Source organism: Rhizopus microsporus (genome assembly GCF_002708625.1).
Source record: "Rhizopus microsporus ATCC 52813 unplaced genomic scaffold scaffold_6, whole genome shotgun sequence".
Lineage (NCBI taxonomy): Eukaryota > Fungi > Mucoromycota > Mucoromycetes > Mucorales > Rhizopodaceae > Rhizopus > Rhizopus microsporus.
In genome coordinates, this window is record NW_019671921.1 from 327,357 (window position 1) to 338,907 (window position 11,551).

General features: G+C 40.4%; 5 protein-coding genes across 5 annotated transcripts; 1 reads left to right on the forward strand and 4 right to left on the reverse strand.

Annotated features, from left to right (window-relative positions):
* Positions 1 to 71: 71 nt before the first annotated feature.
* On the reverse strand, positions 72 to 4,507 carry RHIMIDRAFT_279413 (actin-binding FH2). The gene is made up of 12 exons (XM_023612842.1): positions 3,938 to 4,507; positions 3,456 to 3,879; positions 3,055 to 3,404; positions 2,587 to 2,998; positions 2,372 to 2,519; positions 2,190 to 2,324; positions 2,082 to 2,132; positions 2,006 to 2,020; positions 1,580 to 1,948; positions 1,072 to 1,532; positions 875 to 1,007; positions 72 to 821 (listed from the first exon to the last, which is right to left on the reverse strand). The coding sequence occupies exons 1-12, from the start codon at positions 4,423 to 4,425 to the stop codon at positions 139 to 141; spliced, it is 3,669 nt and encodes a 1,222-aa protein (XP_023467167.1). The 5' UTR covers positions 4,426 to 4,507; the 3' UTR covers positions 72 to 138.
* A 955-nt stretch (positions 4,508 to 5,462) lies between these two features.
* Positions 5,463 to 7,784, reverse strand: RHIMIDRAFT_279422 (uncharacterized protein). The gene has a single exon (XM_023612843.1). The coding sequence runs from the start codon at positions 7,293 to 7,295 to the stop codon at positions 5,721 to 5,723; it is 1,575 nt and encodes a 524-aa protein (XP_023467168.1). The 5' UTR covers positions 7,296 to 7,784; the 3' UTR covers positions 5,463 to 5,720.
* RHIMIDRAFT_236521 (uncharacterized protein) lies at positions 7,474 to 7,809 on the forward strand (the record flags this gene model as incomplete). Its single annotated transcript, XM_023608572.1, has 2 exons — positions 7,474 to 7,666; positions 7,715 to 7,809. The coding sequence occupies 2 exons, from the start codon at positions 7,474 to 7,476 to the stop codon at positions 7,807 to 7,809; spliced, it is 288 nt and encodes a 95-aa protein (XP_023467169.1).
* A 1,440-nt stretch (positions 7,810 to 9,249) lies between these two features.
* Positions 9,250 to 9,653, reverse strand: RHIMIDRAFT_120419 (uncharacterized protein). The gene has a single exon (XM_023605394.1). It carries the CDS (start codon positions 9,537 to 9,539, stop codon positions 9,282 to 9,284), a length of 258 nt encoding a protein of 85 aa, XP_023467170.1. The 5' UTR covers positions 9,540 to 9,653; the 3' UTR covers positions 9,250 to 9,281.
* Positions 9,486 to 11,450, reverse strand: RHIMIDRAFT_279423 (uncharacterized protein; the record flags this gene model as incomplete). The annotated part of the gene is made up of 1 exon (XM_023612844.1): positions 9,486 to 11,450. A coding segment is annotated over exon 1 (1,604 nt), but the record flags the coding sequence as incomplete, so codon positions are not given.
* Between the last annotated feature and the right edge of the window lie 101 nt (positions 11,451 to 11,551).

Genomic DNA, 11,551 nt, shown 5'->3' on the forward strand with positions numbered 1-11,551 from the left:
TAACAAAGAAAGGGAAAAAAAGAGAGATAAGAGAGAAAAAGAGAGAAAAATAACAAAAAAAAAAAATTAAACTCCTGCTTCCGTCACACAACAGCTTGTTACAAAATTGTGTCATCAGGTTCAAAAGCTTTTATTTATTTATTCTTCATCTTGCTGCAAGGTACGTAATAAGTCTTCAGCAGAGATGGGCATCAAGGAATTGATAGTCGATGTACTATTTCTGCGAAGTGAAGAAGTAGCAGAAGAGACGCTAAATCTTGCCTTGAAAGATGACTCTGGACGTTTCATATTCTTCTTACGAACACGGCTCTTTCTCGTTTTAGTCAGCGATTCGCCTGATCTAAGCTTAGCCAAGAGGTCATCTACAAGTAAACCTTCTTCACATTGCTGTTCTTGTGCCATATACGTATCCTTTGCTGACTGTAGCGATCTCAGTCGTCTTTCTTCCAATTCCTGCAATCGCCTTTCTTCTCGTTCTTTTCGTTCTGCGTACTGTAACTCTTCAAGAGCACACGTCTTCCAGTTGGAAAGAAATCGAGCAAATATATCAAGAAATTCATCAGGTCTCATCGTCTGAGGGTTTTCTCCATAGTAAATCATGACGTTCTTCCACTTGACATCCATGTTGACGTAAAGTGCCTCAATCTCCTCAAATCGTTCCATGACGGAGTTACGAAACTCTGTCATGACGGCATAAAATCTGTCTCGTTTGAAATCAATACCTTTTTCCCTCCAGTGAGCATCGAGTTCTATTCCGAGCTGCTTGAGTCCTTGGCGCATATCTGTATATTCTTGAACAATATCAGTAATGCTCGACATAACTAGAACAAGGATCAATAAGAAAATCATATATATTGATCAAGATCACACTTACTTCGTGCTGCTTGTGGCACATCCTTGATGTCTTCAGTAAATTTCAATACATGAGGAAACTGTGTACGTACAACACCAATCACGATATGAAGCAAGGTCAACTGTGAAGAGTCAGTTGCTTTGGTATCAATGAGCTAAACAAAAAGTTTCAAGTGTTAATCTCAATGTTTTCCGTTTTTCCCCCAAAAAGAAACTTGCCTTATTGATACTAGCAATCTTGAAACCAAATGCACCTCCTTGAAGACTCGATGAGTTCATGTAATTGCCCAGCATCAAAATGATGGACAATAACTCTCTTAGAGCCTCTGAGTCATGTAATGCGTCACATGCTCTCAAGACAGTAGCCAGACTTGTCTTCAATCTATCAAATCGCTCCCAAAACTGCACTCTAAAGAGCATGTACTTTAACCGAATTTCATATCGATAAATCTTCATCATCTCAATCGTAAACTGTTCGGGTAAATCAAGCTTGGCACACTCGTCCTCTGATGCCTTGAGGTATTTTTGCATAAGATCTAAATTGTCTTCTTTATGGGGTATATAGGATATCAAGTTGATCAAAAAGGTTTCTGTACACAATTTGTCGTCCATAGCGAGAATGTGCTGTTGTGTTGCCTTGAATGATCCCAGCTGTTTTATCTGTGGCAAGATGGCAATATCTATATACGAGGTTAAAATGTGTATTTGACTATTTGTCTAAACTTACTGATATTTCTATTCTTTTCCTTTGTCAAGAACTTAATAGAGTCATTTTCAGTATCCATTCTTTTGGACTGAAGCTTTCTTTCAAGAAACGTATTGGCTTTGGCTGGGAACAGGTCTTCAATCGTATGAAATACGCCGCTCTTGTCCAGTTTATCTTCTAGTTTCGCATGGCGTTCACTGTCCATGTTCCATAGAGTCTGATAAGTGGATCTTGCATCTATCTTTTGCCATTGAAGATTCTTGAGCTTGATGTTGGGATAGTGACGTAACTCTTTGCGTGGAGGGACGACAGCAGGTGGTTCTGGGACACGAGCGGATGGAAGTCGTGCTTGTCCAAGTGTTGGTGGTAAAGGAGGGGGTGCTGGAATATCTATAAATAAAAGTTAATCCGCGTTTTTTGACGTTATACTCTAGAAATAAAGCTTACTTGAACGAGCAAGTCCTGGAAGTAGCAAGAGATATGTGTGAGTCAAACGATATAAATAAATATTTTCTTCTTTTACCTGAGTTAGGTGGTGGTGGAGGCGGTGGAGGTGGAGGAGGGGCGCCTGCAGCTTAGCAATCCGTGAGCTCATCTGTGTAAAATCGAAAAGGAAATGCTGTTTACTTACCTGAAGGAGGAGGAGGTGGAGGAGGGGGTGGAGGTGGTATAGAAGGAGGTGTCAATGGTTGACCTTGTTCCACGGATCCACAAGAAGAATACACCGAGCCTCTGTTGGAAGAAGCCTCTGTGGATGATGAATCTACTGTTGACTTGTGAGATTACGGTTTACATAGACTATATTCAATATACCTGGTTCAAGCGATTGGGTATCAATATGTATTTTCCTATCCTTATGCCCATGTCTTTTACTAAACAATGGTAGGAATATATTTCCAAACATGAAACTACCAGAGGTGATAATTCCTTTACCAAGCCTGGGAGATTTCGAAATTGAAGTCTATAAAGAGAAAGAAATAATAATAAAAAAAAGTAAGAACATGCCTCATATAAAACATACGACTTACTGTCTCAGACGCTTGGTCTTTTCGCAAACCTTCTTCTTGTACCAATCGGGATTGGAGCATAGCAATTGTTTCTTTTGAAGTCCTCAACAGATCTCTCAGAGAGTCATTTTCCTCTTTTAGTTCGTTCATACGTCGGCTCATGCTGTCAAACTCTAATTGAGAAGGAAGAATTCGTAGCTTGGCGACCTCCGAGAGTAAGCTTTCCTTCTCGGCCGATATCTGTTCATATTGTCTTTTGAAATATTCAAATTGGCTCTCCACATCCTTTAATCGCTCCAGTTCGCTAAAACTTTGGATGACAGTGCCTACAGCTAAGCCAAAGGTTGAAGAAAAGCTATCTGTGTTTTCGTGATCTCTTCTATCCATGACTATCTGCTGAATGATGATTTGAATCATGCGATAATAATAATATCTTTACAAAAAAAATATTAATATCTAATAAATATATCTTTTGGTGCTCTTGCTTACTTTGTATCTGGATTACCATGAATCCATAAGAGATACTTGAGCACATACAAGAATTGTTCTGATGCTCGTGGTGCTTCCGATATGCTTTCAATCACACGATCAAATAATTCTTGTGGCTGTGAGACATCAGAAGCCAGTGACATGTCTTCACCAAAGGCTTCGTCCATATCGGCATCCAATGTCTCTTTGAATGTTTCGATTTGAATATTTAATAAATCATATTCTAATATCCTTAGTTTGGGTAAAATGGATTGTATGCCAGATGCATTGAACTGATTTTCCATATAGATGCGGTTGTTTACGTCCGCGGGTATCTTGATTAATGCATTTACTAGAATCATGTTAGATATCTAAATGCATTTCTGTTAGTTTTCGTACTTTAACAAACAAGCATAACTTACAGCATATTCTATTAGATGGTTTCCGGGTATCCTGCGCCCTCTATCTGTAATCGTTCTTTCAAAATCTTTCATCCATGAATCGAATAAGCCCAAGTCCTTCCTAAATTTCCTCAGCTTTTCAAATCCATGTACGACATGTTCATATCCATCAGAGTAGCATAAGAATGCCAGTAACTCGCATACGGTTTTTTTTGTCTGCCATTGTGGGCAGAGTATTGAGAATATGACAGTATGGATGTATTCTGGATGGTCCATGGCTTCCTTTTTGCCTGCCTTTGTGTTGACGATAGCCTTGATACATTTGACAATTTCCACTTCTAGTTCTAGTGTAACATCTTTTCTATATTCGGTTGTATGATTTAAGAAATCAAGGGCATAAGAGAGTACATGAAACCCCTTTAGTTGGATATATTTCGAGACCCAACTATAAAAAAAAGTTATTTTAATTGCTCTTTAAATTCCCCTTATCACACATTCTTTACTCTATAGATCGTGTCCTTAGTGACACTTCCAATCTTGCAGCAATAGCTGTTGTCACTGAACGCAAGTTTGGATCCAAAAACTTTTTGATAAAGAATTCAGGTGAGTTCTGATCAGATGTCTCTGCATTAAAAAAATGGTCTTTTGAACCGGTATGTATGGGTGATTGAGAGATGCTTTTTGATCTTAAAGGCGTTCTCGCGCCAGATGAGGAAGTGATGGTACTATGGCTTGCATTCAAATTAGTGGTAATGATCGCATGAGGCCTATCAATGATACGTGTAGGTGTTGACAGTGATTTTTGTGGCTGTAGTTCAATGCTACTGCGGCTGGAGGGTGGCTGTTGTTTTGTGGTTATATCGATACTACCCCTACTTGCAATTTTAATCTTGTTTGGCTTCGCTCCTGATACCAGTAATTCAGCCTGTAGCTCCTGATTTATCATAAGCCATTTTTTCTCGAGACCCCACTTCTCCATACTTTGCTTCATGTTGGGATCGTGAATGCCACGACGTTCCTTAATTAGAACATTTCAGCAATCAGTTCTATGGGACATGTAAAAAGAAACTTACTAGCATTTCGTCAAATAAGGCATTGACCTCCTCTTCTGATGGTATTCCTTGGTCTTGTGCAAAATGTATTTCTGCAGCACCAGTTTCAAAGGTATCATTATTTGTAATAATTTGTTTTTGGGACACTATACGGTGTGTGTAACCAACATAGCAAGTACATTATAAAATATAAAAACTTACCACTCGCTTTAGGCTTTATACTAAGCATTCGCTTCACCGATCGACTCTTGGGTGATGGAGTTGACTGTGCGCTTCTTGATTTAGTTTTGGGTCTACCAAACTTGTCAAATAATCCATCCATTCGGTACAATTAATAGGAAAAAAGTTAAAAAAGGAAAAGAAATGAAAAGTTGGCATGCTTTTCCAAAATATAAAAAAGGATCCCCCAATTCCATTGTTGAATGGGAATACAATCAGCCAATAGGCTGACTGAATTTAGATCTCTTTTTAATATTGCGTAGGCCATAATGAATTTAGCCATGAATTAGAAATACGAACGTTCCATTCGCTTCGTTTCTGACCAGCCAACATATTCTAGAAAGGATGCAAAAAAATCTCCTTGGGACATTCCCCCAAAGAGAAAAAGAAAGAGAGACAAGAAAAAAAAAGACATAGTAGAGACATTGGCTACACGAGACCGAATTTGTTTTCTGTGGCGTAAAATAGAAACGGTGCGTAATGTCGGTCATTCAATTACTGTTTGACAAGAAAGGATTGTCATTATGCAACCCTTTTAACAAGTAATAAGATAGATATCATTTCAATGTTCAGTTCTACAACCATTAATAAATCAATTTAAGAAAAGAAAAAGAAAAAGAAAAAAGAAGTAACCATGGCAATAAATTATAGAATGTACTTTATAAGCAACCATGGCCTAAAGAAAAAAAGAATCATCTTCATGTGGTAGACAAGGAGACAAAGTGTTTCAGCTTGGACGCATTCACCCTCAGCATAACAACAAGTGGCAGCAATACACGTGTATATAGTCTATATACTAAACCGACTGCAGTGCTATTTATATTTGAATATCGGATAAACATAGACACACGCTTTATTTAAGGGTTTACATAGTGCATTTGAACACAATACTCCTTTGAGGTCATATGTTACTGTGCTTAACATTTAAACAATCCTGCAGGGTCAATTCACAAACACAAAAAGTTGACAACATCCCATGATCACACTATTTATTATACAATACACTCTTTACACTTTAAACATAGGTAACTTCATCAATGCCCAAACTACGCCTGACCTGCATGAGAGCAACAAGCTCCTTTATACTTTCTTCAAGGATGACCACATTATTCAAAAGCATAGATAAGGTGATCTCTGTGCTCTTATCGTGTCGTTTCTTTGCCTTGGAAGGATCAATGCCTGCCTTGGGCGCAAACGTATGTTCATCTTCATCGTCAAGATCCAAGATTGGCTCTTCTCGTTCATCTACAAAATGGGAAGGAAACAGAGGCTGGATGCGCACAGAGGTTGTTTTTCGTATGTGAAGAGCCAATGGCGACATCGGATTATTCATCACTGCTGTCATATTGATTTGTGATCCATGACCGAGACGAGAGCCGACCATAGTGGATGAAGATGAAGAGGGACTAAGTGCTGGTGTCTCGGTCGAGGTCGGTCGCAGCACAGAAGGTCGTCGGTTGAATTGAGTTGATACATGGTTACTGCGCGACACGTTTGTTGTTGTCGAACTGGATGGAGACATGAGCTTTCGGTCTATAAAAGACACTTCTCCCGTGATCAACGCATTACGGCGCTCTTCCAATAGGGCATCAAAGGCTGGTATCTCTGATCGGTAATAGTCTATTTGCTGTGTCAGGGTGCGCAAGAGGGTAAAGAAAGGGGGATACGATTTGAAAAAGGTAGGTCGTGTCACCTTGGCAGATTCTCTTTCTGCACCAAAATCAATGCTTCGATCATCCTCTTCGTCATCCTCGTCCACAGGTGCTGTCGCCTCAAAGTGAGCATAAATATCTTGGCTGCGGATCTTGGGTTGACTGGCCGTAGCCTGTCCGTTTGGGTTCAGGATCAAGACATCATCCGGACTGGTCTGGTCGCTTTCGCTAAACGCAATCCATCCTTCCAGACTACGATAGGGACAAAGAGCGAGTGCGGTGATGACGCCTGTCAGTGCGAGATTGAGTTCTGCCGACTGCGTGAAGAAGTGACTGAGAAGGCTTAGAAGGATCTGCAGAAGTTGATCTGAAGGACGAATACGATGTCTAAAGAGTGGTTTGGCAGCTCTTGCCTGTCGTTTTCGCTCATCCTCTTCCTTCTTGAGATCTTCGTAGCGCTGTCCATACTTGAAACTTCTTCGTCGTTTGGTCTTAGGCGTTTCCTTTACGCCCGATCGAGAACGGTCGTTGTAAGGTTTTAGATGATGATAGCATCCGTCGTTGTCGATGATGGCTTCAATATCACGAAGGTAGCCTTCATACCCAGACGAGAGGATGTCCTTGGCGTGTGTCGAGTCGATGGCGATGATAAGTGAAAAATACAATTCGACCTCACGTAGGTGATGAGAGACAGTCGTCGCCTTTTTGTTGATATCAGGGTCGACAGAGAGTAGACGAAGAGCGTATCGACAATGGTTCATCACGAGCGTCTTTAGTAGTTTCAATGTCGCAATGACTGCTGTCTGCGAGTTGGATTGGAGTCGACTAAAGATGAGATCCTTTAATGTAAAATGAGTGATCTTGTTGATATCGAGGTGTCGCATGCTGGACCCTTCATCGTTCGTGTCTGGATCAAGCGGCTGGTGTTCCTCATCCATCAAAAAGCCAACAACAACTCTTGCAAGATCCTCTTGTTGAGCGGTTTGTTGCCATTGCTACTGATGTTGGGTTGGCTTAATGAAACGGACAGTACCAAGAGCAAATTATTGTGAGCACCTATAAAAAAATCGTTCTTAAAGCCGCGCATCGTGGTACAAAGTATCCTTTTGAATAATAATGAGCAAATCTACACTAGAACTGAAATGGAACAATTTTTTAAAGAGTTTACCAAGAAGCTTAAGCTTGGGGAAGCTGAACGAACCAGTGCTTCCCCTTTACCATGATATACAACAAGGGCCGGATGAGTCTTCGTCCAGTGCTATACAAACAGATATTCGACGATTTGTTCGCGAAGTTCCAAAAATTGAAGGTGAAGAATAGACAACAAGTGAGACCTCTAGCTAAGAATTTGCCCAAGAGCTTAAGAAACGAAAGGTTGATGTCTACCAGCATGTCAGCTCCAAGTACAAAGGCGCTGAACGTCTTCGTGCCAATATCTATAATAGCATATGACAAGCATATGAAAATCAAAACGAAGAACTCCTCAGGAACATTGAATAACTCCGCCGACGTGTAGTCTACGGATTTTACACCAGCAAGGAGATGGGCAAAGAATCTAAAAGAGGTACTCTTAAAAATTTCGAACTTCCAGACAACCACTGTTACTTGGTGGAAGATGAGCCAAATAAAAAACGTTATGATTTGGACGCAGAAACCGTTGAAAAAATCTATAAAGCAAGACATAACCAAGTTATCTTGCAAGGTGCTATCTTCACAAAACGAGATAACTATGGAGGAGGCTTTAGGGATCGAAGATTCTTCAACGGAAGAGGAAATGGGTTATTGAATAAAAGACGAAAAATAAAGTGTTTTTTATGGAAATTGTGAGGTCGCAACTCCCACAGCCAAGATCGGCCGACCCCAAGCCAATCAACAAACCATGCAACACAGCCTCCATCACCATCGCCACCCAAGTTCCAACAAGTATAGCAGATCCAATGGACCAAACAGCCAACACCTTGGCGTAAGAATCGGTTAAATTTATCTTTGGAAGAGCAATTAGCAGTGGATACAACAATCCAAACCTTCTTACAATCGAGAGTCATCGAAGTAGCTCCATTATAGATCCGAGATTATTTGTCGAATTTTTTCATTATTCAGAAATCCACCAAGAGGAGACATATATTGGGTTGCCAAAAGCTAAACAAATTTGTGCAACGCCATTATTTTAAGGTGGAAGTCGTCCCAGCACTGCACGAGCTAATCGAGAAGGATGACTTCATGTGCAGGATCGACCTGAATGACGCGTATGTGGCTATTTCAATTCATCCGACGTCACGACCGTTTTTGACCTTCGAATATATAACACAGTTTATCAATACCGATCACTAGCATTTGAATTAAGCGTAGCATCGCAAGTGTTTACAAAGTTGATGCGCTACGCAATCGAACTTCTCAGGAAGAAAGATATTCGTTTGGTATTCTATATGGACGGTACCTGTATTTTGGTAAAAACGAAGAAAAGGATGAGATCTTTTTGTTTTCAAGTGATAGAGCATTCAAGGACACTAGGTTTTTTAATAAATACACAAAAGAGCTCCTTTATTCCGCCCCATACTCAAGTATTTGTAGAATTTTTTGTTCAATACAAATGCAATGCAAATTCAGGTCTCTTCAAATAAAACTCCAAAACTGGAGTCAAGGATTTTACAATTCCAGTTTTCAAAGAACCCAAAACCACGCCGATGAATAGCAAGTTTACCGGGAAAGGTTGCTTCAATGGTTCCAGCCATTGGAGATGCTTTGTTGCAAGATATCTCCAAAGAGATATGGCAAGTTACCTGAATAGATCATCAAGCAACTGGGAAGCGAAATTTATACTCTCCAAACAGAGTCGTATGGAGTTATCTTGGTGGAAATGAAACAAATTTCTTGAGAAGGAAACGTTGATGACTCGGATCAGTGAAGCTTCTAATAGTTTGAAACTAAGTGATTTTAAAGGAATTGTTGGACATTCTCATAAATGCTTGGATAAATGTCGTAATAGACAAGCACTTTGAAGAAGCCGTTTCTACGAAAACAAGGGCGTTGGTGTCAGAAACAAAAAAAAAAAAGACCAATGGACAGGATAGCCTATGATGTAGCCTATGATGTAGCCTATGATGTAGCCTATGATGTAGCCTATGATGTAGCCTATGATGTAGCCTATGATGTAGCCTATGATCGAGGTCGTCATTGGCCATATCGCATTTCTGAAATTAACAGAAACTAACGCAAAATTATCCTTTTTTTGACGTCTCTTTATGTGTATGGTTATGAAAATAAGTGAAGAATAGAGTAAGTCTATCCAATTATATTGATGATTACAAAATTTGTGCTTTACTACAGGAGGGAATATTTTTTTTGAAATCAACCGAAATGTGGGTACAGATTGGATAGGTTAGATTGGTTGGAGCACGTGGATAGTGGATACTAATTATGTCGAAGCTTTAAATGGCAGGGTCTCTTTCGATCCTTAGATGATGAGAGGATGAGGTTGAACAACGACATTGGTTCTGTTGAGGTTTGGCAATCGATAGCTCGTTTTATATTCTTTGCTGGAATGCATAAGTTGTCAAATACATCCAAAACACCCAAGATGTTTGGTAGTTCTGTCACTAAGGATGGCAAACCTTGGAGGCTGTCGGGTAGCTTGATCTCGGCCAATCTGAGCATAGTGTACAGTTTCGTGGCAGGCAAAAGAAGTACATAAAAGATAATTGTTCGGCCAACGATCTGGATTCCCAAGATACCATCGAATTTTTGCTTGTCAAGAGCATTCTTGCAGAATGCTGCTACTTTGAGAAGATCATAGCATACCACATGATGATCTTCCGCTTGCTTGGACGCCTTAGCCTCACCATAGCCACAGCTTGAGCTCCACTTTACACCGTAAGACTTAGTGATGCACATATCAGGACGCAAACCATCTTGATTTCCGTGCTTTTTCGTTTCTAAAGTGGTTTCATTGGTCCAACGGAGATATACACCGGCATCGGGGTCGTCAAAAAGACCAGAAAGGAATGGATCAACAAATCTCGAGCACAGTTCGGATTCATTCATGTCTTCTTCGATGGCTAAAGGTGGAAGTTTGCGGATCAAGGAGCACAATGCCGCAGCAAACATGGACTCGTGCGCTGATAGTGATAAAGAATCAATGGCGTGAACAGCACCCTTTCTGTTGATATTGCCGGTAACGAGCTGATCGATGGTCGCGAGCATGTTGGCCACGGTGTTGACAGGCATAGACAACCGATTGATCTTGTACCTGTTTTGAATGAGTTTAATGGTAGCAAGCCAGTTATCGTGCTGAATAAAAGGCTTCAACTCATCCGGATACTTGTAGGGCGTCAAAAGCAAGATCGATGCTGAGGCCATTATGACATGCAGATGATCCTCCAGAGACAATTTATACTTGTATTTTTTCAGTGAAAGTTGCATTTGGTACAACGCTTCAGATACATCAAAATCCCTCACAGTTAAGCGGTCGCCCTGGGGTGGTTCAAACGAAACTGTATCCGGCAAGAGAGTTTCGTCGTGGTTGCGTTTTATCCCAACTTCAGTGCTACCTTGATCTTGATGATTGTCCATAAAAATGGTGGCGGTGATGTTGAGAGAATTATGCTGATCATCACTGAGAGACAATTCGCTGGGTAGCGTGTTGCTGCTGGATGATGTATTGGTACTACTGCAAGATGATACACTGCCGCTACTGAGGGATAGTGGCCTGGGCTCGTCTACAGGAAGATAATCCTCATGATCGGTATTAAAATGATTGCTGAGAGAGTTCAAATTGTCGAAATGAGCAGTGCAACATGGACATGCAAAATGCTTCTTGATCCGTTTATCATCACAAGGATAGGGCGTATACCAAAATAACTTGTTGTTGCGCCGTCGCTTTGTTTTGAGTCGATTAGGAAATACGAAATCGTGGCTAGTATGCAGATGTACACGAAGATTTTGGGGTGTAGTATAGTTAGTAGTACAGCTTTCATAAAGAAAGCAACGATTAACCAGAGTTACAAATTCAGGCTGTGACATGTAATGGGATCCAACAAAGAATTAAAGGAAGCAAAAACACCAAAAAAGACCAATGGACAGGATAGCCTATGGTGTAGCCTATGGTGTAGCCTATGATGTAGCCTATGACCGAGGTTGCCATTGGCCACTTTTTGAGGTTCGAATACTGATGGGATTTTTTTTTTTTTTTTTTTTT

Coding starts and splice junctions, on each gene's coding strand:
- RHIMIDRAFT_279422 (XM_023612843.1), bottom strand. CDS start 7,295: ATGGATGAGGAACACCAGCCGCTTGATCCAGACACGAACGATGAAGGG.
- RHIMIDRAFT_120419 (XM_023605394.1), bottom strand. CDS start 9,539: ATGGCCAATGACGACCTCGATCATAGGCTACATCATAGGCTACATCAT.
- RHIMIDRAFT_279413 (XM_023612842.1), bottom strand. CDS start 4,425: ATGAAGCAAAGTATGGAGAAGTGGGGTCTCGAGAAAAAATGGCTTATG. Junction 1,533..1,579: donor GGAAAAGAATAGAAATATCA/GTAAGTTTAGAC, acceptor CCTCGTATATAG/ATATTGCCATCTTGCCACAG. Junction 1,008..1,071: donor AGATTGCTAGTATCAATAAG/GCAAGTTTCTTT, acceptor CTTTTTGTTTAG/CTCATTGATACCAAAGCAAC.